The 27691-nt window shown below is 33.4% G+C and overlaps 3 protein-coding genes across 16 annotated transcripts; 1 reads left to right on the forward strand and 2 right to left on the reverse strand.

Moving 5' to 3' along the window:
• Positions 1 to 785: 785 nt before the first annotated feature.
• LOC105333557 (uncharacterized) lies at positions 786 to 11055 on the reverse strand. 9 transcript variants are annotated; one of them, XM_034473330.2, is made up of 4 exons: positions 10907 to 11041; positions 10178 to 10354; positions 9950 to 9986; positions 786 to 2240 (listed from the first exon to the last, which is right to left on the reverse strand). In XM_034473330.2, exon 4 carries the CDS (start codon positions 1733 to 1735, stop codon positions 944 to 946), a length of 792 nt encoding a protein of 263 aa, XP_034329221.2. In that variant the 5' UTR covers positions 1736 to 2240; positions 9950 to 9986; positions 10178 to 10354; positions 10907 to 11041; the 3' UTR covers positions 786 to 943. The 9 variants fall into 9 exon arrangements, with proteins under 9 accessions (XP_034329221.2, XP_065924134.1, XP_011434896.3 ...); XM_066068062.1 differs by lacking the exon at positions 9950 to 9986; XM_011436594.4 differs by lacking the exons at positions 9950 to 9986; positions 10178 to 10354 and having other exon boundaries at positions 10907 to 11055.
• A 7741-nt stretch (positions 11056 to 18796) lies between these two features.
• LOC105333556 (uncharacterized) lies at positions 18797 to 20599 on the forward strand. Of its 6 annotated transcripts, none has more exons than XM_011436586.4 (2): positions 18797 to 18926; positions 19686 to 20599. In XM_011436586.4, the coding sequence occupies exon 2, from the start codon at positions 19704 to 19706 to the stop codon at positions 20469 to 20471; it is 768 nt and encodes a 255-aa protein (XP_011434888.3). In that variant the 5' UTR covers positions 18797 to 18926; positions 19686 to 19703; the 3' UTR covers positions 20472 to 20599. The 6 variants fall into 6 exon arrangements, with proteins under 6 accessions (XP_011434888.3, XP_011434889.3, XP_011434890.3 ...); XM_011436587.4 differs by having other exon boundaries at positions 18824 to 18926; positions 19689 to 20599; XM_011436588.4 differs by lacking the exon at positions 18797 to 18926 and adding an exon at positions 19033 to 19111.
• Positions 20600 to 20741: 142 nt separating this feature from the next.
• LOC105333555 (protein FAM204A) lies at positions 20742 to 27633 on the reverse strand. Its single transcript, XM_011436585.4, has 7 exons — positions 27326 to 27633; positions 24001 to 24094; positions 23076 to 23199; positions 22725 to 22923; positions 22086 to 22142; positions 21924 to 21973; positions 20742 to 20846 (listed from the first exon to the last, which is right to left on the reverse strand). The coding sequence occupies exons 1-7, from the start codon at positions 27476 to 27478 to the stop codon at positions 20804 to 20806; spliced, it is 720 nt and encodes a 239-aa protein (XP_011434887.3). The 5' UTR covers positions 27479 to 27633; the 3' UTR covers positions 20742 to 20803.
• Between the last annotated feature and the right edge of the window lie 58 nt (positions 27634 to 27691).

The following is a 27691-nucleotide window of genomic DNA, read 5'->3' on the forward strand; positions in this document are numbered from 1 at the left end:
TAGAAGTGTTAGATATTGATTTCATTTAGCATTAATCAACCACACAAATTGATCTCAGTCACGCATTACTGTCTGACCGGCACATACAGTATACCAGGTTTTTGGGCCCAATCTGCTGGCTAGGTACCAAGCAAAACTAAAGTTCTTTCACAAACGTAACAGACAATTACATGTAGTAAATGATCAAGTATAAATCAATGTGGGAGAAAGGTTTAGAACATACATGCATGCATTCATTGTCGTTTTGAAAAAAGAAACGCTGGGTAAAAACTAAATATTTAAACCTGGCATTTACTTGAGCCTTTTTATTATTCAGTGTTAGTATATTGTACTTGGGCCTTTTTATTATTCAGTGTTAGTATATTGTACTTGAGCCTTTTTATTATTCAGTGTTAGTATATTGTAAAAAATAGTTTTAAAGAGTATTATTTTCCTGCATAACCAGGAAAAATAAAATGTGTGTTTAGCAAATGCAGATCCGGTTTCATTTCATATTGATAAGATACCTGTATATCAGGCCGCGTCACATTACAGCAAATCCTGTAGAAACTTAACAAGTATTTTGAATAAAATGGCTCAGCAGATTGTCACTAGGTAACTAAAAGACAGGCTTACCCGTTTCCAATATTTCAACACCTTTGCTATGATAGTATACATCGTATATTTGTAATAAAAAATCTGTATGAAATATGTTATTGAACTTGAATGACACACTAGGCATAGCCAAATAATGTACTAGTATTACCGTATATCACTGTATGCTAAATAATACGATTAAAAAGAACATATTTGTCTAAAATTCTTTATATATTCATATATACCATTGTTTTTGTAACTTAGAACAGAAGAAATCGTATACAGTACGTGCACACATGTAAGATGTACACATTACATCTCTGTTTTGGCATATCACCGGTGGCTGCAATATCTTGGACCCTAAGCATCATAGAGGTGGCAGCTGTATATGACTTCGGGACTTAATCTTGTCTCCCTGCGATATATTTAGAGTCTGGAGCCACATCTCACATTTGCTGTGTAATTCACCGTCATTTTGACCTTGACCCTGAGGAGAAATAGCCTTGACATGATGAGGTTTATCACAGACTAAACCGGCTTGTAAGGCTTCGTAATACTTAGTGTCCTCTTTACTCACGTTCTGCTGGGGATTCAACGACAAACGGTCGTGTTTCTGTAAGTTTTCGCAAATAAGTGGCGAATGTAGATCAATTTTGACATTCGGAACAACTTGCTCGTCATCCAAGGACTCAGTGGAGGAGCCGCGACTTATGTTTGCTCTCCACGAGTAGCTACCTCTCCTGATTTTTGGTGTTGTTATCGGAGAGCTGTTCTGTACGGGCGTTGAAGGCGTGTCTTTCTGAGACAGACAACTCCTTTGACTTCCGGGAGAAGAAGGGGGCGTTGGTGTAGCCGACCCGGGGGTTACACAGGTCGGCTCGAACTGGAACCCCTGGACGACCATCGGTGATCGCGGCGAACGACAATCCTGTATCATTGGCGCGCTCACATTATCGTCCACGATGTTCTCAAACGACTGTTTGATGTGTCGGCCATCTTGCTCCTCCAATAATTGGGGACAGGATCGCACTCTCGATAAGGACACATTCGATCCGCGTCTATTCATATCGCAAAAATCATCTTCCTCGTCACTGTGAAAATCAGCTACATCTAAATTACGTTTCTTTAACTGTTTCGGTACATTTCTTTTCGATGCCATAATAATCCAAGAAACGATTTTCTTTAAAAAAAAAACAACACTGCAAAATCAACACAGGGGTTACTTTGTATCCCAACACGTTCTACATCCAAAAAGAACTCAGGGTTTACTTTGTATCCCCAATCAAAATTTTTCCGCTGGTGTAATTAAAAAATAGAATACAACTTAAATGGGATCCAAGAATGAATCAATAGGTTGGTGTTTAAGTTTGCCACAGCCTGCGCCAGTGTTTGGCCAACCCTTCTGACCACAAGAACCCTTGTTTGTACTTCTGCTGTCACGGTGGTAAAAGATCAATACACACTATATAACTTCACTTTTTCACTCCTTTGATTCAAAAGTATGCATCCTGCTTTCACTATTTTTTTCTCTGAAGAGCTTCAAGTCAATGCTGTACTCTCTGTTCCTCTGTACACGCACTGTGTCAACACCTCCGGTTTCGTGTAACGAAAATCATCCAAAGGTAAAATATGTTTACAGCCATCCTTGTAACAACGGCTATTTCCTGCAAAAAATAGAAGAGTTATGCTTTAGATAAATATCTTATTTCCGGCGTTTATTGATCCCAAGAGAAGGGAAAATTTCCTAAACAACCGTTTGAGAAGTTACAGTCTTAGTTAAATGTGTAAATAGGTCTTCTGAAACGGACACATTGTCAGGCAAACAATAAAGAAAAAGGAAGCACCGGACTAATGCTATTTTGATTGACTTGCACGCCCTCTATCGATTTAATCCGGGAGGATAGAGCGTGATTTGCGCACACTGAGTCCCTTAAGTCAAAGTACGCAGATACCAGAACTGTTGATCTCGAAGGGTGACAGACAGTGTGGTTTAAGGGTTTTTTCTCTCAACCATTCCACTACACCCTAGATCTTTTTCCGATCATTACAAATCGTCTATTTACATTTAAATATTGAACAGTTTATTATTAGCTGATTTTTTACTATCAGATTTGGTGCGCTAACCGAATTTGGATGTCACGCTTCAGTTCGCTGCATTAAAACGGCGATTTATCATGAAAAGACATCAGTGGACTTGAGACTATATTGCAATAACAATCTTAAGAATATTGATGTGGCTTATAATTGCTGCCCAATTCGATGACGACGAAATTTGTTAATGATTACGAGTTGAGCTGAAAAGAGACCTTTGTTTGCTAATGTATTCGAAACATAAAACGTTCAATACTCGACATTTGCAGTTTCTCTGTACTTTCTTACAAACCTCTTGTACATGACAGTGTTATACATAACTTTATAAACAATTCTCATTTTTTTCTGGTTTCAAGTCATTAGCCCTCGTTTCTTATATAAGTTGTTTTTAGTTAGCTGTCACAGACACTGAAATAAATTAAACGAGCATCACTGTTACTTTAAAATATTGAGGAGACTTAATTATTACTGTTTTTATTTTGTTGCAAATTGAAACTTTTCCCGTTATAAATAAAAACGATTTTAGACCTTTTTCATACGTGTGTATGAATTATTATGGAACTAAAATATACTGGTGCATTTTAAAAATAAACTGATTAAGAAAAAAAAACTTTTAGAGAATACGATGATGTGAATAAATACGCGAATTCTAAGTGCGCGTGACAATTAAATCTATTCATAGATATTTTGATAGCAATGATAATAATTCAAAATGTTTACGCACAATTGTTTAAACAGCAATTAAAAATATGATAAATTAAACCAATATAACCCAGACGAAAGTCGGTATGCGCAGTTTAATATTTCTTCGTGAATCATGAATGATGACGTAAGCAGAAGATATAATTTACTAATTGATTGTACAGCAAGTGGATTTGTGTTTAAATGACAACATCGTTAATAAAATCCCGAGAAATACTACCCTATCTAAAATATGAATCGATTCAATGAAATTAGTTAAAGATGATTATAGTTACCAATAAATCAGATGGTCAGTCGATCCGTTTGAATATCTGAGGGCTCAGAACAGGCGTTGGAAGCGAATGGATTGTTTTATGAGTTGGCATACACTCACATTAAACATCCAATATGTTTATAGTACTTGACGGACCGTTTTAACAAGAGCAGATGATCGATAAACTGTAACAGGAAGGAGATGTTTTATAATCGCGATTTTCCGAGGACCCTATTTTCGTCGCTCCGGGATCTCTACTTCCGCGTATTGCGTCGACAGAAATATAGAACCGTTTATATGCCTTGGCAGGTAACACTGGTTTGTAAACTAAAACGATGTAAGGAAAAGGGAGAACTATTGGGTCTCATTTATCTTGCGACTTGCCAGGTGTTCTGTTTGTAGAAAGAACAGGGGTTTGATTTTTTTTTGTTTCGTTGCACCACCGCAAGCTCGTCAAGAACTGGATACATTGAGTAATGCAGTGACTGGCCATTATTGATAGACCCATGTTCTGTAGGCGAACGTCGGTGAATGCAGAACCTTATTGATAGCAGCAGAAAACATGTCGCCGAATTAAACGTTGGTCCACTTAGACTGTCCTTAGTTAAAGTCTGATTTAAAGATTGTGTATGTTGAGAAGTACAAGTGACGGTTAACAGTTGACAGGCAGCGGAGTAACCGATATTTTAACAACTTAATTTTTCGTTCATTAGATAAAGTATATAGATATTAATTTCGTGAAAAAAAAGAACGAAAAGTTTTTTGCTGAAAAATTAATTAGCTTTTAATTAAATTTATTCTTGCGTAATAAACTGCAAGTAAGCATGCAGTGTTTGTTTGAAAATATTTAATTGATAAACAGTGATAACAAAACATAACGTGTAGTGATTGTCACAATGCCCATTTAATTGTTCAAACACACAAATTTTAAATTACATAACGTTTATTCTTCTCATGAAACATGTCAACACGCACACAATTCAAATTACATAATTTTTGTTCTCATAAAATGACATGTTAATATATTCCATTTAAATTCCCACTTATAAAAGTTGCCTAAAGTACCATAACAATGAACTAAATTGATATTCGAACTGTTGAGTGAAATATCTGGGATTGTTTTGTTCGTAAATGGCTAGAATTTTACACCGTATGGGCGTATTTATATTTGATCTTACCTGCGTTCTCACGTAAACTTGTTACGTCAAAAACACTTGACTTTTTTGATCCATGCACTGATCTCTTTGAATAAAATGCAACCGAAGTGATTTCATGTTAACCCACCTACGTAAGAGACTTTACATCCTTAATCTCGTCCTATAACGTTTGCTTGTTGATGGAAGGATTTTTTCATAGACTGTTTTGTCCAATTTCGTGCAATATGTGTTTGTGCGTAGGCTACTAAACACGATCTGTGAGTTATCACATGCATGCAGATGCCATAATTTGCTGCCAAGGGTGCAGGCATTTGAATCATCAAGCAATATTACAAGGACATTAGATTATGTTATTCCTAGAAATGGACAATAGGTTTGGGGATTTTTTTTTAATGAAACAATGCATGTTTTGGAAATGTGCTGTACATGAAAGACAGTTTCTTTCTAGGGTTAACCTTTCTGCCTATTTTGGTTTAAAAAAATGATTCATAAAGAAATCAGTTAAATGGACCCCAAAACATGGATGACTACTTTTCATAAAAATATAATTCAAAATGCACGGAGTTTTCCTGCTTCGATCAACAATTGCATTGACTCAACTGTCCAGCAAGAAGTGACTTCAATATAATTTTTATTTCATTTCTTTACATCATTTTCCCTTTTCTCTATTTCATTATAAGCAATCAAAGAAGCAAACAACTATATATACAATCAAGCAAACAGACGACAGATCAAACAAACAAACAAACAAACAACGAAGCAATCAAAACAAAAACTATGGATTCCAAATGTAATACAGTAATTTGTGTAGGACATGGTATTTCCCACAAATAACAATACCCCGATACTCTACTTTCGGTGAAACCTTTACTCAAACATTGCGACAAACATTATTGTCTTCTTCAGATTTCCTAGGAACTTGGTATCATTTTATTTCTGTTAATTGCCCCGATCTTCAATCAGGAAACTTACAAGAAACTTTTCTTAAAATTTAGAATTTTTATAAATTACATCTTATAGTAAAAAATAGACCACGTTATATTGTTTGTACCGTGATATCAGTTTCGTTTTGACATAATTAAGAGACATTCTTAATTAATTATGTTTTTTGTTAATATATCTTCGTGTTTCAGAAATGTTTGCCATGCCCGTAGCTGTGTTTATTTTGTAATTTAAACAAGGAAGAAAGAACGGATATCAAATTACATGAATCTATCAAAATGGATATTCCTGACTACACAATAAACTATAATTATAAAATAATGATAACAGGAACCACACAAGTATTACTGTGTAAGGGCACTCAACAGAAAGGGAAATAGAATAGATGCACACATGTATAGTAGCCTCCAAAACATTGCATTGTCCAGTAAAAGTATTGTCTGACAGATAGACGGATAGACAAGGGAGCATGGTATGATTTGGTAATCAATAACAATTAAACTTCCATCACACATGTCAAACTTGCTTATATTTCTCCCTCAGGCATAAGTATCCCCCGTTGAGAACTTACCCTTTCTGGAAACAAAGCTACACATTGTAGTTTGCATATATGAAGTCTAAATTAGAATTGATTTTGTCCGGACATTGGTAAAGTTCATGCAATTAGCCAGCTCTGTTTCACACATCAAATATAAATATTGATTAAAATGTTTCAAACCCCTTAAAGGGGCATGGTCACGATTTTGGTCAAAAATTATTTTTTCGATTTTAATGTTTACAATGCTTCAGTAAGGCATTTTTAATAGACAACAAAATATTTGAGAGTCATTCGGTGAGTTATTATCTAGTTACAGAGCTTACAATTCTTCGCTATGTAAACAAAACTTTTGTTAACATTTTGAATGTTGAAGTGAAAATTCCAGTTTTAGACCTAAAATGAGTGTGTTAATCGTTAGGAACTGTTTATTTATGCTTAAAATGAATGATAAGATTTACAAACCAGCTTTAAAAAGATTTTTTTCTGGTATATTGAACCTATGTAAACAAAAACAGGGCACGAGCCTTGTTTACATGACGAAGAATTGTAAGCCCTTTATCTTGCTTAAATTCAACGACTGGCACCCAAATTTCATTTGATCGTTAGAAATGCATTCCTAAAGCATTGCAAATAATAAAAACAGAAAAATAAAATTTGACCAAAATCGTGACCAAACCCCTTAACATTTAAACCAAAGTAACTATGTGGTATTTGGTGCGTCAGTAGTCTATTCAGATTCTCATTTACACCGCCGAGCATGTGCATTGCTCGAGATTCATGTGAAAGTGTTGTACAATATTTTCATTACTATATACCTCTCAATCAACTTAAGTTTTTATAAGGTAGGAGTTTTGTTAGCCTTGAATGGTCCATCACTAAAATATCTTAGTCAATTTTTGAATTTGGCACTAACCTTATAAAACTTTTTTTGTTACAAGTGTGTTGCTTTGTCTGGTTAAACTTCTTCATTTTAAAAGTTTTCTTGATTTAAGGAAACTTTGCAACTCTCTTTACTTTTATAAAAATACATGACTAAACAGAAACCCTAACAAACAAGTAAGATACAAAGCAATATGTGTTACCAACGTATAATTTCTCAAATATCGAATCAGCTCTGACATCATAATGCAATGCTTAAGTATTTACTAAATACTGCTCTTTGCATAATAAACAAGGTTCGTTGTTTTCATCGGACAATTACGTGACGAATGTTTCGTTGTCTTCGAGTTATCCGGTTAAAAATCGATAGGAAAAAACGGCTAATGACGATAATACCACTGAATGTTTGCATAATTGCATAAAACTACGATAATGGGCTTAACCTCTCTAATCTGGTTTGCAATCCCTGCAAACAATGTATTTTTCGTAAACTTGGTAGGGACACCTGATTGGGTTATCGTGTGTATTAAAGCATCTCGTGTATAATTTTGCATCATTTATTTTTTTTTAGTCTTGAAATTATGATTTAATACAATAATTATGACTTTTTCAGTACGATGTTAATATAATCTTCATTAAATGTGTTTCCATGAGTTGCGAATTGCGAATTTGTATGATATCATTGGTATTTGGACTTGGAAGTGGATTTAAATACAGTATGGTCGATTCTTTTTTTTTTAATTTAATACAAATGAACTGCATGTACTATACTGTTTGTACTTTGAAAAGTTGTTGATCATTTTTAGATTGAGGTACACATTGGAGCGACATCGCATAAAATTGATATAGGTCATCTGGCCACTTAAATACAATAACCTAATAACACAAGATTTGGTTTTAATGTCTTTTCACAACCAATCCTTGTATATGAAAATAATGAAGGAAAGAAAACACGACATGCTTGTATCCTCAGTCAATTTGAAGAATATTGATCAGTTTGCATAAGACGTCATATTCGCTTCCAAACTGGGACAGTCTAAGCCGATGCAAATCTTTGCTATCAGAAGGTTGCAAATATAAGATTATTCAATGAATTAAAAAATAGACAGAAAATAAAAAGCAATCAATGAATAAAACAGAAAGTCACTCCAGAAATTCAGGGGGACAAAGGGCTTTGAATTGACGGATTAATCTAACCTGGAAGGGTTAATTGTGGTGTCGTCTGACTCTCTGACAAATTCATTTAAATCTAGCACAGGTGCATGTTAGCAATCGAAAAATCTATCAATTGAAGACACAGTTCATTTGGTTTTGTTAATGTTTTACTGATATTTCGACCTACAGAGAAACAGTAATGTACATACATTGAGTATTAATTACATACCATCTTTGTTAGTCAATGATCATACATTGAATATTAATTACATACCATCTTTGTTAGTCAATGATTATACATTGAATATTAATCATATACCATCTTTGTTAGTCAATGATCATACATTGAATATTAATTACATACCATCTTTGTTAGTCAATGATTATACATTGAATATTAATCATATACCATCTTTGTTAGTCAATGATCATACATTGAATATTAATTACATACCATCTTTGTTAGTCAATGATTTACGCTCCACTATACGCTCCCCACCTTTGCTGGCCAAGGGTTATCGGTTCACTCGGGGGGAGCGGAAAAGGCCGAAAATCCTTTGCTAGCGAAGACCTACTGATGTGATTGAAAAAACCAACCAGGTTCTGCGGCCCATGCCTGATATTGCTACAAGTGTCTATGAAATCCAACAAGGATCGGTATGGTAGTATTTATGTAGGGGTTTTATTGTGTATGAATGGTGGATATGTTTTAACATGGAAATCAATAGCCAGTAAATTACGTCAGGTTAACCAAGGGATAAAGAAGTGACGGTGGTGTAAATTTATACATGTACTTACGCTTAGCACTCTGAATCAATATACAACTATTTCAAAGCTCTTAAACACAACATGCTCTGCATATATATAAAATGGATCCCCTAACCGATACATTTTTATTTGATTTTTATGGCATCTCTCTCTCTCTCCCTCTCTCTCTCTCTCTCCTCTCTCTCTCTCTCTCTCTCTCTCTCTCTCTCTCTCTCTCTCTCTCTCTCTCTCTCTCTCTCTCTCTCTCTCTCTCTCTCTTTAGAATTGATTTGATGTGCGACAAAAACTAGTAATTAGCCATGACCTTATATCGACAATTCCCGTAGGTGTTTGAATCAGCTGATTTGCTGTATACATGTATATAGTATCGTATTACGTAGTCGCTACGACCAGTAACACAATACTATTCATAATTTTAGATTGAGTATACTATTTTTGAACGATGAAATCAATTTTTTATAACTGGTAACCAATAGCAATAACACTAAGAATGAACAATATAATCATCTGCATTCCAAACAGAAGTAAATATTAACGGAGTATACAGTATGTGGCTTTTGACAAATATTTAGATTCTTAATAATAATAATAATAATATACAAGCGTATTTGTAATTGTAAAAATTTTGATTATCAAGGATCATATTTTTAAAAAAAAGACATATAAAATGATTCTTTGCCAAGATCATTTTTTTTTTGTAAAATATATGTTTTTAGTTTTATTTATATTTTTTAATGAAACACCGCTCTCTGTATTACAAAGTACAGCCGCACTTTGAAAAGAAACGGGATCCAAAGAGTATTCACTCTGTATTGAACTTCAGATCAAAAAATTAAAAATGACACGCTCTGTGATAAAGGTTTGATGTGCATATAATTGTTTACTTACTTGATGAGCTTCTGTTCAAATCCTACGTATTAGCAACCTTGTGAAGTAATGAAATAGTATAAATATTCCAATTTACGTACACAGGTATTTTTTTTCGAAATTTGAAATCTTCGCAAGAAAACCTATGGCTCTTGCATCAGTAACATGGTTTTATAATCAAACCATTACTTTCCCAATAACAAAAATTCTGTCTGTATTGATTACGCTAAAGATTAAATAAAACTCTACCTTTCCGTAATGGATAAAAATAATTTCCTTTTGAAAACACAAAGATAGGCTTATGTAATCAGCGCGATTCGCGACAGGCTGGGTTTGTGTTTGCACGCGATACCATCTCCTTGGATATGCCTTTGAACATTTCAATACTCGCCCTCGAAACTGGCGCTTTGTTCGTCGATCTTGTTACTGGGACATGAAGAGAAGAAAAAATTAAAAGCTAGCAAAAATCAATATCAAGATCTGAAAATACGGCGCTTAATTCCAGATTTCAGTGCTAATTGACCGTCAAAAATATTTGATCAAGACCCCCTGTAATGTTACTTGGTGATGAACGTCATATTCTAGTGTACGATGTAACGAGAGACGAGAGAAGTTGAAAGGGACGCCCCTCTGTAACATCCAACTAGAAAAGTGAACTTATATAACAGGAATATGGCATCAGTTGGTTTTAATAAAATTCACCAGCAAGTTTGGTTTTCAATGTATATTCTTGTTCAGATATCACATAACAGTTACAAACTCCATTCTTCAACATTCAATTAGAAACGTGCAGTTATATAGCAGGTGTATGGCATAGGTTGATCTTAATAAAATTAATCAGAAATTTTGATTTAAACGTCAGCTATAAAGATATGTTCTTGTTCAGAAATCAAATAACGTTGGTGAATCAATAACGACTGTTAATTTATTTTGAAACTAGGAAGCATATCTATATAATTATTATTTTTTAATACTTACGCGCTGCGCGTATAAATATCTTCTTTCATCTAACAGCAAATATTCACATTATGAAGTAAAACCCCCAAGCTGTGCAGGAAATATCTCAAGCTCATCATCCGCAGACAGCTGAAGCAGACGAGAATAACCTTTAAATACCCTTTCCTTGCAGTCAACGGTTTCATCATTCGAAGCCAGACAACTGAAACAATCGATTGTTTTATTGTTCTCGTTGTTAATTGGACACTCAAACCTATACATGCTATTCATAAATTAAAAAAAAAATATCATTTAATATCTGCTTACATACTTAAAAATACACGTTTTCGTCCTTCTATGATTTGCATTTTGGTTATCAGAGGTGCTAGTCCGCACATATCTAGTCTAAGAATATTTTCACCCCCTCCCCTATTCTTAGACTCGTAGTTGAGATTTTTTTCTTTTTTTGAGAGTTCTCAACTTTAAATGGGGGAGGAGCCTAGAAAAAACGTAAGCCATTACGTGTAGCGTATGAGGACGTGATCGGCGTAAAGCTCGCCAAAGAAAGGCTTATAAGGAAAACTTTATATAACTGTTTTATAATACCATTTGATCGCTTGGCGTTTGTCGTATGCGGAATCCAATATGCAGCAAACTGAAAATTCTTTTTCCAAAGTTTACCTAACCTGTAGTTAAGTGCAGAACATTTAATTTTTTATGATTTACGCCCTTCCGTGTAACTATGACATCCCTTGCACACCAATCTTAGTGCAGCAATTCTATCTATGCGATGAACGTTTCCTAAAATTTGATATTTATTTTGATTTTCCTTATTAGTATTTGTTCTAGCGATACAAATGACAGTGCCTCTCCACAGAGCTGAGATCAACCTTTAGCGGTTATTCTGTAAGCACTGGAGCAGGCATTGGTTTGTGAATAGCATGAAAAATTGAAAAATAACACAAAACCTTGTTACAGAAGTGTCTGGCGGTGTACGAGTGTGTAGAGTCTGAGAACGTGGTAATGTTTGGTCAAAATGAACAAAAGACGAATTGAAGTGTTCCTCTTATCAACCTGATTTTCCTCATAATGTTTTTTTTTCGCGGACAAAACGCGTTTTATACATTTCGAATGTGGTTTGTGTGGTCCAATGTCTGTGTTTCCTGTCAAAATTTGATTTAAAAAAAGGTGACTTTACAAAAACAATATAGTGGCAGTCACCTACAATACAGAATTTGTGGGGGTTTTTGCGTCACTCAGGTGACCCAGTTGCTATTGTTATTCGTCCGTCTTGGTGCGTCTCTTTTAAAACTACAAGGCCAATTGCTACATTATTTTTATGTTTGATAATTTTATTAATACGAGGAATCAAAAAATCCAAATTGTGAAATTTTTTAAGACCTTAAAGACCCTCCCCCTCCCCAACTCGGGCTTCTTGTTTTCTGCCAAATATTAAAAAAATATGTGATATAAAAAAGAGTTAAAAGATTTTCAAAAAATCTTTTTCTCGACTAAAAAGAAAACCTTTATAAAAATGGTGATGCCCTGTACCAAAACTGTAATATTTCATAGTCCCTAGGTCAAGGGTTAGTTCAAGCACTAGAGCGGGACCATGCTGGTCATATGGTAAAAATGTAGTTGATTTGATATCTTAATACATAATCTTAAACTAACTCGTAACAATGTATTTCTAATTTGAAATATTACAAAGATGATATGATATATATTTAATTAGGAAAAGGCAAGTCATTTAGTTAAACTAAAATGTTGACTTCCTGAAAGGCAGTTGCACTGATTTTGATGACGTCATTCATACATGTAGTAATCTGCAAACACAATACTCTTGGGGAAAAAAACCTGAAACAAAACTACGCTATATGCTAATAAATGTGTGCAAAGATTTAAGCCACTATTTACCGGCGTGTGCGTATCTTGTTACGAGCTTATTCTAAACTCGGGTAACCGATAAGGCCTGTGGGCATCTTGTTATTTTGTACAAAACGGATGTTAAACCCTCCACGTTTAATACATATAGGCATACAAGTTACTGATTACAAAGCTTATTAACCAGGGCAGGCAACTGTACGTGGTCCACATCGCGCAATTGATGTCCATATAATTAAGTAAGATGATCAAATATTCTCCAATTATCCTAACCGTTTATGGTAGCCGGGGAGTTACATCGCGCACATTAACTCTCCTAATTCTCAAATATTCATCGTCTAGTTTTGTTTCATGATCCCCTGCAACACGTATTGGGATTGTGGGATAATACTTAGGCTGTACAAAACTAATTCCATGTTTAATGTACCCACGCGCGTAGGTTTCATAGGCGTCGGAACCGGGGGGGGGGGGGCAAAGTTATACCTAACCATTAGAAACATAGCATGATAGAGGGTTCAGCCCCCCCCCCCCCCCCCCCCCCACTTTTTATCGCAGGAAATATTATTGTTCCCAAATTTACCTTGAAAGATTGAGAAGTTGGATTCAAAAGCATACTAGCCTAAAAAATTAATTTTCTCGAAAATATGTCAACCAGACGCTACAAAAGTGTAAACTTGATCTCTAGTTTGACATTTTGAAGCTGTTCAGCAAATTTCATATTATTCCTCAAACGCATAAAGAAAAAAAGTGTGGAAAACTGAAGTGGGACAGACAGACGGACGGACAGACGGACTGAAGGACGCAGTGGAAAGCTATAGTCCCCTCCGGTGAAAACCGGTAGGAAACTAATAAACAAACAAACTTTATTTTTTCCAGTTTTATTTTTTTTCTGCACAAAATTCTGCAACTTGTGAAAATACAGGTTTTTTTTTTTGGAGGGGGGGGGGTGCACATTCAGAATAATACATCGGATACATCATGAGATTGTCTTTAAAACTGACAGGAAAGATTATTAAACAGTTAGTTTTACACGTGTAGCTTAAATGCTTACTACATTTGTATTAAACGTCAGGTGCCTGCGAGTCCAACATACAGATATTGCATGATTGTATATTTATAAAAATTTCTAACGCCCCACTTTTATTTGTTTATTATTTTGCAAAATTTAACATGGTTTTTAAGTCGTTGCCACTATTAACTGCTGTTTATAATGCTCCACTGTTAATGTCCAAAAAATTGTTATTTGGTAAACAATTACTCGAACATGACAAATTTTGTGAAATAGCGCAGAGTGCGTGTTCGTTTAGTTTCTCGGATGAGTTTTTCAAAACGAACTCGATTTAATCGATTCCCTGCCCTTTACTGCTTATAAAAAACATAAAACCAATTGGGTAGATTTCGGCGCATGTCTTCCCAGGAATACCTTCAATATCAGTTGGCGTGGTCCAAGCACAGTGCGGTTTAAGATATGTTTGTTTCCTATTACAAGTTTTCTTTCTTTTTTGTTTTGTTTACTTTTAACCTTTCAAAATGATGTTTTAAACAATAAAACAGCTATTCTAAATTCATAATATTCATTGCAGATCTCTAGATTTTTTAACAAACACCACAAAATCATTCTAAGGCTTGACCGGAAATCCGATGCAACCGGAAGTGTTGAAGACCTACGATGAAGGCCAAAACGTCATGTAATGACACGTCAATATGACCGCTACGTTAGGGTAATCCACCTTTATGATAAACACCACACAGTAATTGCAAACTGCACGGCACATTTTATAACACATCAATGGCTTTATATGGATGGGATGAGATAAATTCAAGATTAAGACAGTTCCTCAGCATTCGAATTTCGCAGAACTAGCCCCGTAAACAAATTGCTTTACATGTACCTTCCATGAAGGTTTTTTTTATTCAATTGTGGGATCTCTATGAGATGCTGTTAATAGTGCAAATGGGGGAACGCACGAGGTATTAATGTGGTGATTTTTATTTTGTCGGGTTCCAGCTGTATCTTCTTGATTTTTTCATGAAGCCCTTAAGTAAATTTTGAATGAGTTTTTTATTGGTTCATGTAAAATTAATGGTTTTGGATATACATATTTCTTTTCTTTTGAACATAATCTTTGTAGGTTTTAAGTCCGTGGCAGCATTCCTAATGGTGTACTAGTATTCGTAAAGAGCTTCTATTTAATTCTGATTAATTATTTGGAATGAATAGATATATATGCATTTAATGCATTTACTCTGATAAAAGCTTTCTTGGTTACATAGATTAAGAGAAAATGGCTCAGGGGTGAATTTTTTTTCTTATTCTATACTTGCTATAATATAAAGTAAGTAAACATTCATTACAGTTAAACCTGACAAACGTTAGAATAATCGATCATGGTTAAATAGAGAGAGAGAGAGAGAGGGAGAGAGAGAGAGAGAGAGAGAGAGAGACAGACAGAGAGAGACAGAGATTCACGTATTCATAGAGAAATAAATTAAATCAGATGCCAAACACTAATCCCAAATCCCTGATACCGATTATAACGACCGACGCAGACATACTCATGTAACTTGGGATTTTCTAAGACATTTGGTTGGGTTTTTTTAGATGCATTGTCTGATTTTTTTTTAACATTTGAAACCCAGAAATTATGGCTTCATAGGTGGCCTAAAGATACAAGAAAATAAATAAAGTAAAGAAGAGAGCATGCGCAAAGTCTGAGGCGTTTGACACAATAATCCACTGCTTTTGTAAAAGTCTGCTTCCATTCAAAATAACATGACAAAAGAGAAAAAAATAACTATTAACTACGGAAGCGCATTATCGCCATATTGTACATTTTTCCCTTCTTTCATCCGGGGTTTCCAAATTGATATTATTGCATTTATGACCTTACTTCTCTAGATTTGCCTCCTTCGAAATCCTAGTGAGGTCCAGAGGGCGATGCCCCCTGTATGGCACGTCAAATTCACCAAAAATGAGTTAAACATAGTTTCACTGTCGATAAGCAGGGTTCATCGGTTATAAACTGCAGTTTAGGGACATAAAACTATAGTTTAAGATCGCGTTTATCTATATTTCATATCTGCAAACCATAGTTAATACGATCATTTATGTTTCAGGGGTGTAAACTATATTCATCCCTAAAAACAACCATTTGCAATCACAAAATTTAGTTTATCTGATAAACATAATTTACAACCATTAAATATGATTGACAGATGAAAACTATTATAATAAAGAATCGTAAACTATTGTTTATAGTTCGTAAACTATTGTGAACAGTTAACTATATGGCTCGTAAACTAAAGTTATCAGGCGATAAACCTTGTTTATCATCTGTGAAACTATAGTTAACCCCGTTCATCTACTTAGTAGGTTTCAAATCTGTAAACCATAGTTAACGCCATTCTCTTTATTTCAGAAGTTTACACTTTAATTAACACTAAAAACAGCATTTGCGATTGCAAAACATAGTTTATCTGATATATAGAAATAGTTTCATGATTGTGAAAATATCATTAACAATTGCAATTCTTAATTATATTTAACTAATGTAAATTATAGTTTAAAGATGTGAATCTATATTTATGAGCAAAATATATTGTTAACGTTTATTTAAAGACAGAAAAACTTAGATTAGCACTCCTAAACTATAGTTTACAACCGTTAAATGTGGTTTTACAGATGACAACTAAAGTTAACGATTATTTAACTGTAGTTTAGGATTCGTAAAGTATATAGTCAACAGGTTTATTAACTGTGAAACTATGTTAGCTGTGAATTTGGCGTGACATATAAACCCTGGAAGCAATTGGCCTCAGTATATTTTTTTTGTTCTCGTTACAGTGAAAATCTAAAAATCAACAATTGTGCAATTATTTTGTAAAAAGGTTTTAATATAAAATGTATTTATATAAGGGCATTTGAGTTAAAGAGTATTTGCTGTGCGAGCGATGAAGATGATTAGATTAATTTATTTCAATAAACTTGTATTTGGTAAGTTATCATAAATATGATTCCAAAAACGAATATTGTATCTTATACACTATTTGTTCATGACTCTCACCTCTGTAGTTTTAGATAAATATGTAGATTCCGATCTGAAAAGATTCGGAAGGGCGACTTAGGTTCTACATTTCGTTAAAAATGTTAAAAAGTTGCAATTGACGCACTAAATTAACTTCCCTAGTGCTGGGCTGATTGATCTCATTTTTGCACTAATTATGTGGAGTAAATTGTACTATTGAATTCTTCAAATTACTACTGATATATCGTCACTTTAGTTGTTTCATATGCTAACCGACAACGGAAAATGAAGGATTTTAAATAATTTCACATGAAGATCGAAAGTCGCCAATTTGATTTGTTATACTTTCATGTTAAATACTGAAATCTGATTGGTTTAGACGCAGTTCATAATCTGTTCTATTACCCTCAGCGTTAGCAACGCACTTAGCAACGGGTAACATTATATAAATAGTGCCTGTTTGGGAGGGTAACAGTTGAAATTGACACCCCGAGAAACCATTGTGACAATGGTTTTCGAGGAGTGTCAATTTCAACTGTTATCCTCCCAAACAGGCACTATTTATTTTATTATACTGAATGTCTTAATTTTTAAGAAAATTTTACTGCTTTTATATAGGCATAACGTGAATTCTACAGCGAACCGTACGCGCATACTTTTCGCGCATGTAACAATTTTTAATGTTACCCGTTGCTAAGTGCGTTGCTAACGCTGAGGGTAATATAGAACGGATTATGAACTGCGTCTTAACCAATCAGATTTCAGTATTTAACATGAAAGTATAACAATACGAATTGTTACATGCGCGAAAATCATGCGCGTACGGTTCGCCTTAGAATTCACGTTATTCCTATCTAAAAGCAGTGATGTTTTCTTTAAAATTAAGACATTCAGTATAACAAAATAAATAGTGCCTGTTTGGGAGGATAACAGTATATAAATAGTGCCTGTTTGGGAGGGTAACAGTTGAAATTGACACCCCGAGAAAACCATTGTCAACCGACGCGAAGCGGAGGTTGACAATGGTTTTCGAGTTATCCTCCCTAACAGGCACTATTTATTTTGTTATACTGAATGTCTTTTTTAAAGTTTTTAAAAAAATTTTACTGCTTTTATATAGGAATAACGTGAATTCTACAGCGAACCGTATGCGCATAATTTTCGCGCATGTAACATTTTTTAATATTACCCGTTGCCAAGTGCGTTGCTAACGCTGAGGGTAATAGTAAATATTATTAACTGCGTCTTAACCAATCAGATTTCAGTATTTAACATGAAGGTATAACAATTGTAATTGACACCCTTCGAAAACCATTGTCAACCTCCGCTTCGCGTCGGTTGAAAATGGTTTTCTCTGGGTGCCAACCCTCCGAAACAGGCACTATTTATATATTGTAAAAAATATGCACTTGTCTACTCAATTTACGAGGCTGCTGTTGATGTTTCAAAGAATATCAGAGGATTTTGGGGATCCAATATTTGTACAGAATGTGTTCAGAAATAAGAAATCAAAGATCAGTCCGAAACTAGCGCAATTTTTTGGTGCGTAGTAAATTGCAACTTTTTAACACGTACGGAATTCGACTGTAGCCCCAAGGTCGTTCATAAGAATTTTTTTAGACATGGAGCTACAGACCAGCAGCTAATAAATGTTTTACGAAACTGTTTATGGAGTGTATGAACTGTACATTAGTAGCTCTCTGGAAAAATATAAGAACAGATCGTACACAGTTTTTTCATATATATTGCCAAAAAAAAAATGCTTAGTTTTTATGATCTCATAACCTATCATTTTAATTGTTATACGAAAAAATTCTTAAGATTTTTCATTTCATTACAAATGAGTTCACCTAATCACTTGCCTCCATCAACCTCAAAAAAGTGAAGTTTGTCATAATAAAATTCTTGCAAATAACGACTCGAATTTTCTCCAAGTTTACTGACTTTGTTTTGCTTACTAGATGATTAAGAAGATATGGGCCATATCTTATATATAATTCAACAAAGTTATTTTCTAGAGGTGTTGAAAATTTGTTATTTCTAGAGCGAAAACGGCGCACACCTGAAATGTCTTGGTAACGAATTTATAAGGACCCGGAAGTAGTACCGTTGTAAACACACTTGACGTGTGACAGCTATCCAACAGTGCACAGGTAAGTTGTGTAGTAATCTAAGTAGAGTCTGTTACGTCAGAAGTGTTTTTTTTTAAAAGATAAAATACATAGTGTAATACCTTATTCTGATACATACACGTTTTAGCACAGGGACATTTCCACCCAACAGCCCAAGACACGAACATTGATACTGCTAATGTAAACAGCTGGTAAATAATAATACAGTACGTAGGCCTAATGACGTAATTATTTAAAGTACAATTAAATGAAAGTGAATATTTTAATGAATGTGAAGAGTGACAGACACATACATGCAGTAGCAAGTTTTCATCCTTTGAGGGGGTACACGTAAGTCAAAATCTTATATACAGAGGCACATCCCCCCTTATTTAAACTACTTTTTAAAATACAAAATGGGTAATATATATACAACTCTATTGTCATATGTTTCATTTAGAAGTAAATTCATCCCATTTCTCATTTGTTCAGATCTTTGCATGGGATGTTTTAGAGGAAGTGTCTTAATTTTCTTTATACTCATATCTGAATGTTGGGTTCTGTTGAGATTTTTCCATATCAGCCATATAAATACTTTAACTTATATGGTTACTACATGTACATGAATAAATCTTGATTTGAATGTTTTTAAAAAGATCAATCAGGTTTTGTTTTGTATATTTTTTAAAATCAAAATGGAGAAGAGTTGAAACAGAAACATGCATTTATATATATACATGTATAACTTACAGAAAACTGAGAAAAGGGTTATGTATACAAAATTTCGGTCATTTTTTTTAGCAGTCGAAAGAAAAAGTGATGGACCTGTTAACCTTGATCAAGAAGAAGTCATCGCCCCTTAAAAAGCTGGAAATTGCCATTGAAGAGAACAACATCAAGGAACTCAAAGAAGTGCTAGAAAGTGGTGAGGTGGATCCAAACACCGAAATACAGAAACACGGAGGGAACTGTGCTGTACACATTGCCGCGCATAAAGGCTTATTTCTCTGTGTAGAAACTTTGTTGGAGTATGGTGCAGACCCTGACAAAACCAACCATTTCAACCTAACACCCCTTTACATTGCACTCAGGAGAAACTATGCAAAATGTGTGGAGATTCTTTTACGAGTAAACCGAGTGCTTATGAGTATAGACCCGGTTTGGATGCAGATGGATAATGCTCAGAGAGTATGGAATGATGCTAAAGATATCATGATTTGTGTCTTGGTAAAAGCCACACCAAACTTAATGAGATGCAGGAGTAACACAAGGAGTAATTTATTCTTTCTGTGTAAAAACAAAAGTATGTACGGTAGCCTGCGTGCTATGACAATTGCTGGATATAAATTTAGTGATGAAGAAAAAACCCACTTTATGAAGTCATCTGTTGAAGGAGACAAGTCTTTTTATGAATGGTTAGACAATTATCAAAAACGGCCTCAACAATTAATGCATTACTGTAGATTAACAATACGCCATAGTTTTTGTGGCAATTGTAATGTGTTCTATGGTGTTGAGCAGTTAAAAATCCCTCCCCTTCTTAAGAACTATATTAAAATACAGGATATCAATGAAATTGATGAATGAATGAAAAGCAGGAAAGAGTGTCTGTGAACATCATCAATGTCTTAATTTTATCTTGAAAAATATTGTTACACATTTTTTTCGTACTACAGCTGTATTTCATAAAATCATGCATATTAAAATCTGACATATTTTATAAATTGTGTCTTTGTTATTTATTAGTATATGATAATAATAATACATGTACCTGCACATGTATAAAGTTGTAAAGAAGAGCATATTTAATTGAAAGATTGAAAAAAAAAAAATAAGTTATCTAGGATGTTTGACTTAAATTTATTATTTAAAGTACATGTATTAAAAAAAAATAAATTTACAAGTTGAAAAGACTGGAGTTACATGGCCGATTTTGTTTCCCATCTCTGTTTATGTTCAAACCTGAAAAAAAGGATGTTGAATTATAATATGGGGGTATACATAACAAAAAACTATGGTATCTGAAATCAGAAATTTTAAACATTGTCATATGAACTTCACAAAACATTAAAGGATGACTATAGAAACAAAGCTACAATTGTAGAGATTAATGATTACTAGTATTCTTATATGAACAAATAGAATTTTAAATGTACTTGTATCTCCACTACAAGATGTGGACAAAATATCAAACACTACCAATGTATATCAATTCAATTAGACCACAGCTTTGCTAACCAAGTGTTTTCACTCCCCTCCCCATAAACCTTTGGCAGATTTCATTATGAAAACTTGGTGATGCGGTGGTGTTATCTAGCGAATAAATAAAGTTGCGCCCCTTGCAACTTCACATTTTAATCCAATGAGCATGTTTTATACACTCTACAGAATAAATAATTTATAACATGACACATATTGACTGGCGGATATCAGAAAAGAAATTTCGTACAATTGAATACAAATTAAGATATAATCTATAGTATTCTAGAGAAAGCAATAAATGTTTTATTAAAACTATCGTAATGTTTGTAGAGATCCTGGCAGTAAAATTTCGCTGATGACATGAAAGCATTCATGTCATAAAACCAGGTACACATCATCTAAGTGAATATTGTGGGTACATGAAATTTTGAAAAATACACAATTTATTGAACTTCGTAACTACCTAAGCAAACACATGGGAGAGGCACAGTTATCACTGTGTCGACTTGTTAATAGCACCGAACATTTTACCACTCGTGTTGTTCACACTACAGACTCTACATATTTACAAATCATGTGTTTTAAACGTTGCAATTGGATCAGCTACTCTGAGCTGCAGACAATCATAAAACAGAGCTTGTCACTGAATTTTTGACTTTTTGTAATGAGATCTGCCAAGGGTTCATGGGGAGTGGAGTGGACCAAAAATCCTTGGCTGGTGAAGGTGATAAGACCACTGCATGTCAGTACTATACATGTAGTTGACACTTCTTGATGAGACAGTACTGAACCCTAGAATGTCATGTAGAGTACAATAATACATGTATTGCTACTAACCCCCAGGCTAACTTCTTTTTCTTCTTTTCTTTACTGGATTCCATTTTCTCCTGTACATGTGGAAATATGTGCATTATCAGGATAACAGATAAGGACACTGCATATAAATCTGTGGTGTATATAAGTATTCTTAAAATTGTTGAAATTTGAATGATTATTTACCTCTGACTGCTCACTGAACTTTTTAGCATCTATAGCATCTGCTATCTTTTTACCAAACTACAACATAAAAGAAAGATTGGTTTTAGGGCTGACAAACAAAATTACACGTGACAAATCTAGTAAGAATGGTAACAATTTTGTTCTTGTGAGTATTTCAAACAGCACCACAAACAAACTGCCATATACATGTAGCAGTTTTTTTAAAAATGCATTGCAATGCATTTTTTTAAATGCATGTACATATACACTGTGAAATAACCCAAATTAGCAAAATAATGGACATCTTCGCTAGCCAAGGGTGACGATCCACGGTGTTTCTCTATTCACACTACGACTCAATATAATGTGAATAGAGAAACACCGTGGATCATCACCCTTGGCTAGCGAAGATGAATAATGGATTATTTGCTGGTTTTTATATTCAAGTTTCATGGTCCAAAATATCAGTAAAATAAACTTAAAATATTTAGTCAATGTTGTACCAGCTGCATCATTGACTGAATACATGTAAATAACAATTAATTCAGAATTATTTGTTGCAAGTGTTAATTTTTGCCATAACTTCATTATACTATAATAAGCATTTCAAAAGATTTTATCATAGTATAGATACCCGTGTCTTGGCAGCAGGATACATACCTCTCTCGTTGACATATAATCACTTAGTTTTTCAGCTCTTTCAAAATCTCCCTCAGTGATAGATTTATCTATCTTTAGTTCCAGTGAGGTTTTGGGAGCATACTTTCCAGGATCTGTTCCCTTTAAATGATCATTCACATTAAGAAATCCTTTAATGTTCTTCCATTCATTGTTGTTCTTTGGTTCTTCATCTTTCTCTCTATAAAATTACCAGAAAGGAAACAGTTCAGAACCTTTTGATGCACTGACTTTTCTTTTGAGGTGACCGAAACCAAATTTTGTTAGGGAATGTTAGTTAAAAATTGCATGTACCTGTATGATACCTTTATGCAAGTACAGTTCATAACACACCTGTTATTTTCATGATGCTTTCTCTTTCTGGGAGGACAGCTATTATCATTTACAGGGGGTCCAAACTTCACATCATGTTGGCGCAATATGTCTTTGTCCTCTTCATTGGTTATCTCATCTTGAACTAAATGAATTTATGATACTTTTATTTAGATACAAATATTTAATTAATATTAGTAAATTGATTTATTCAGACAAAAACAACAACAACAAAAAAACTGAACCCCAAAAACCTACCTGCAGAAATATTAATTTTAGCATTAAAAAATGTGTTGGTATTTTCTTTAAAATTGTGGGAGATGTAAAGAATCATTGTGTCTTATTTAACTGAATATTGCTTCATAGTGAAGTTGTGATAAAGATTGAGTATGATCAAAGACCGATATCAATATATGACATCGTATATATATATACACCCATTTCTAATCATAACATTGTATGTGTTGCAAATTGAAATAAATCCCAGTTCAAAATTTTCCCAATTTTTTACCTCTTCCTGCACCCCTTTATTCTGTTTATTTAACTGCATCAATTTATCAATTGAAAAATTTCACGTTAAAGCACATTTTCAAAACAGTACATGTATATCACACGTAGCTAAAAGTTTGGTGGTTTTATGGCACATATATCTGTACATGTAATTTATAGTCTGTTCTTAGTTTTTTCTATTGAAAAACATAAAATTTAATCAAATTCATTTATTTTTACATGTACATGCAAACTTAAATATTTGGGACCTTAAAACACATGAAGGCTAACATGAGTTTAATGGTAAAAGATGGTTGATGTCAGTTAAATTAGCATGTCAGTTGGAGATGTCTGTTTTCCAACATTTATAATATTATCTTACATGAAAATTCCTTTTTTGTTTCTTTATTAAAGTTATTTACTCTTTAACATGTTTAACACAATATATAATAATTACCTTTTTGCATCAAAGTTTTTTTGAGATGTTTTATTCTTTTCTCTGTTGATCTTCTTGTAACGTCATCTGTCTTTTTCTCAAGTGCCTTGAATTTCTAAAATATATAACATGTACATGTCTGTCACCTGTTTGTAGCTGACAAACAAAATTGAATACCCAATTATTTTAACATTCAATTCTTTATAATTTTCTCTTGGAATGTAAAAAATTAAAACATCCCAAATTCAATGGTTTAAACATTTAAAACAAGCTACTAATGATATCACCAGAGTACATATATACTTCTCTCACATTATGGTCCTCTTATCTCGGCGAGATTTGTCTAGCGAAACTGAAAATTTTTTGACTGACGTCTTTTCGTGGACTCGTCAAGACTGAAAAAATTTTGACTGGCGTATCTTCAGAAGAGACCTCTGTCAAAACTTTTCAGTGTCGACAAATCTCGCTGAAATTGACTTTATTTTTATTACATTGTTACTGACATCAAGTTCATCAGTCTTATAGACATCTTATAGACATCCTAACTAACTGCTTAACATTTGACTCACATATTAAGAGTTATTTAGTTTTGTTATATAAATCTGGACATAGGCTTGACCCTAGCAATTACAGAGGTATATCAACTACCTCAAATCTTGGAAAACTTTTCAATAGAATAATACATACTAGGTTACTTGAATTTGTAAAGTCCATGTCACTTATAAGTGAAAATCAAATTGGCTTCAAAGAAAACTGTAGAACATCAGACCACGTGTTCTCTATAAAAACTATCATTGACCATTATAAAAGTAAAAAAGTATATGCTGCTTTCATTGACCTTAGAAAAGCATTTGACACTGTATAGAGAGAAGGTTTATTTTATAAGCTCCTTAACTCCAATATTTCTCAAAAATTATTTAATATTCTTTTTTCCATGTACAGCAACACAACCAGTAGGATAAAATTTTCTGATGGGTTATAGGTAAAATATTTAACTCTGAATGTGGTGTCAAACAAGGGGATGTTCTTAGCCCTACACTTTTCAATATATTTATTGATGGTATTGTCAGTGACTTGAAACAAAATGTAAAATGTGAACCTGTACATGTAAATAATCTCAATGTAAACTGTCTGCTTTATGCTGATGATATTGTTATTTTATCAGAAAGCAAAAGTGGTTTACAAACTAGTTTAGATATTCTTTATAACTATTGTTCAAATTGGAAATTACAAGTCAATGTTGATAAATCTAAAATCATGATTTTTAACTCAAATAGTAAACATCAAAGCATCAATTTCACTTTCAATGGAAATAATATGCAAGTTGTATCAAAATACTGTTATTTGGGTATTGTATTGAAAAGTAATGGGAAGTTTAATTTAGCAACATCTGTGCTTGTTGAAAAGGCCAGAAAAGCATATTTTAAAATGAAAAAAAATTGGTATTGATTATCCATGTAAGCTCTTAGAAAAACTTTTTGATTCTATTGTACTTCCTGTACTTCTTTATTGTTGTGAAATATGGGGAGTGGATCTCTCATTGAAAGATATTTCAGTTATCGAAAAATTTCATGTAAAATTTCTTAGATATACTTGGATTACATTGCAAAGCATCTAATGCTGGTTGTTTGGCAGAATTAAACAGGTTACCACTTTGGTCTAAAATCTCATTCTCAAGCATTAAATATTGGAATCACTTGATAACGTCTAATTCTTTGGCATTTAAATTATATCAGGGAACGATCAATTCCAATTCCTGGACTAAGAAAATTTATGGCATCCTAGACAATTTGGGATTCTCAAACATTAGTAATTATAAAAGCACAATTCAACACTTTTTACCAAACATAAAGCAAAGAATCATTGACCAATGTATCCAAGAGCAATCATCAAAAATTTTTAGTTCAGAAAAACTTTCATTTTTTCAAAAATTATATATGAGAAAAAGAAGTCCTTATGTTGATATACTTAGGAAAAGATCTGAGAGATCCTCTATTAGTAGAATAAGATTAAGTGCACATAAACTTGCAATAGAAAGTGGTAGATATATATAATGCCACAATTAGGAATGAAAGATATTGTAATGCTTGTAAAACTGGTGCAATTGAAGATGAAACTCATTTTCTTTTTCAATGTAAAGCCTATTCTCATCTAAGGAACAGCTATTTCAGTAATTTTTATAAGATAAGTAAAATAAATATTGCCAATAACTTGGACAAAGAAAGATACATTTTACATGTATGTTTAAATAGTGAAATACATACTATTTTAAGGAGGCCGACTTTAGTTTGCATTGTGCATGTTTTTGCGCATTCTAATATAATACAGTTGATTTATACTTCTTATGAATTTTTTTCGATATCATTTATAAAATTGAACACAATAAACAAAATACAGATAAAAATATTTAGATTGTTAAAGGAAATTTTTATTTTTAACACGATTTTTACGTTGTGCGGTAGGGGAGTATTGCCATTGCGCTTTTATGACGTTATGATAAAATGAAGCTTTGTAGGAGTACGTTATAAGAAATAACATAAAAGAAAAAGTAAAAATTGTACGCTGTTGAAATTTTATATACAGAATGATGCTATCCTCGAGGACATTTTTGGAATGAATCCATTATACCAATCATCATTCGTGATGATCCAAATATATAGCAAAATTTGGTGCATTTTAATATTTTGAGATGGCCCCCACTAAAAACCAGATGGTAGAATTTTGTGTTTTTTACACATAAGGTAGGAAAAGCTATTACTTATCATATATAACAATTTGAAAAAAAAAGCTATTGTAGTATTTTTTAAAAACTGCTTTGATGTGCGGAAAATGCAGTTTCCTATATATTCCTATAGTAAATGTACCTCTATTTTGAGATGGTCCCTAAAAAGAACCAGACGGTCGATTTTCATGAACCTTCGCAAATAAAATAGAGTTGGTTTAAATAATATATGGTTAAAAAATAAAGAGTTATGCTATTGTAGTTTTTCCGCAAAAAAACCCAAATCGGCCTCCTTAAATATTACTGTTAAATTCATTAATGACTGCTTTGAACACAGATGTCAATTAGTCTAAGGAAATGTTAAACTGATCTATATAGATCAGTAAAAATATATATACTGTCCATGCAATTATTGTAGACATACAATGATGTTCTTATATATCCATTGGGCCTTTGCCAATTATTGTAATTGTGTTTGTGCCAATAAAATATTTGTATATGTATTTGTATCAATTCACAACTTCAATTTTACAGCCTTCGATATAAATCAAAGACTGTCATATTTATGTATATTCAAGTGTATGTATACAGTTGTAAACAGTTACAAATGAAATGAAGTCTTACATCCCATAGGTCAGATCTGATATTTTTTGGTTTCTTGGGGATAGAACTGCCTGTCATCTCGTTTGAATCTGGGTTTTCTGTTCCTGTTTGCTCACGTTCTTCTGAGGCAATTTCATCCAATGCAGAAGGAATTGGTGGGACACGGCTGAACATTGTTGCTCACAAGAATCTACTTTCAGTTTTACAGAAAGTCGGTGTAGAATCTACGCTTGTATTTTGGTAGCAAGTCAAATCGCCCCTTGGCCAGATAACAACCCCTCCCCATTTAAACAACGATGATTGTGAATCGACTTCGACTGAAAGATTCAGTACATAAACGACTGTTTCAAGGCAATGCCATCCTATAGTTATATACCGGAATATATT

This window comes from Magallana gigas, chromosome 8, assembly GCF_963853765.1.
Source record: "Magallana gigas chromosome 8, xbMagGiga1.1, whole genome shotgun sequence".
Lineage (NCBI taxonomy): Eukaryota > Metazoa > Mollusca > Bivalvia > Ostreida > Ostreidae > Magallana > Magallana gigas.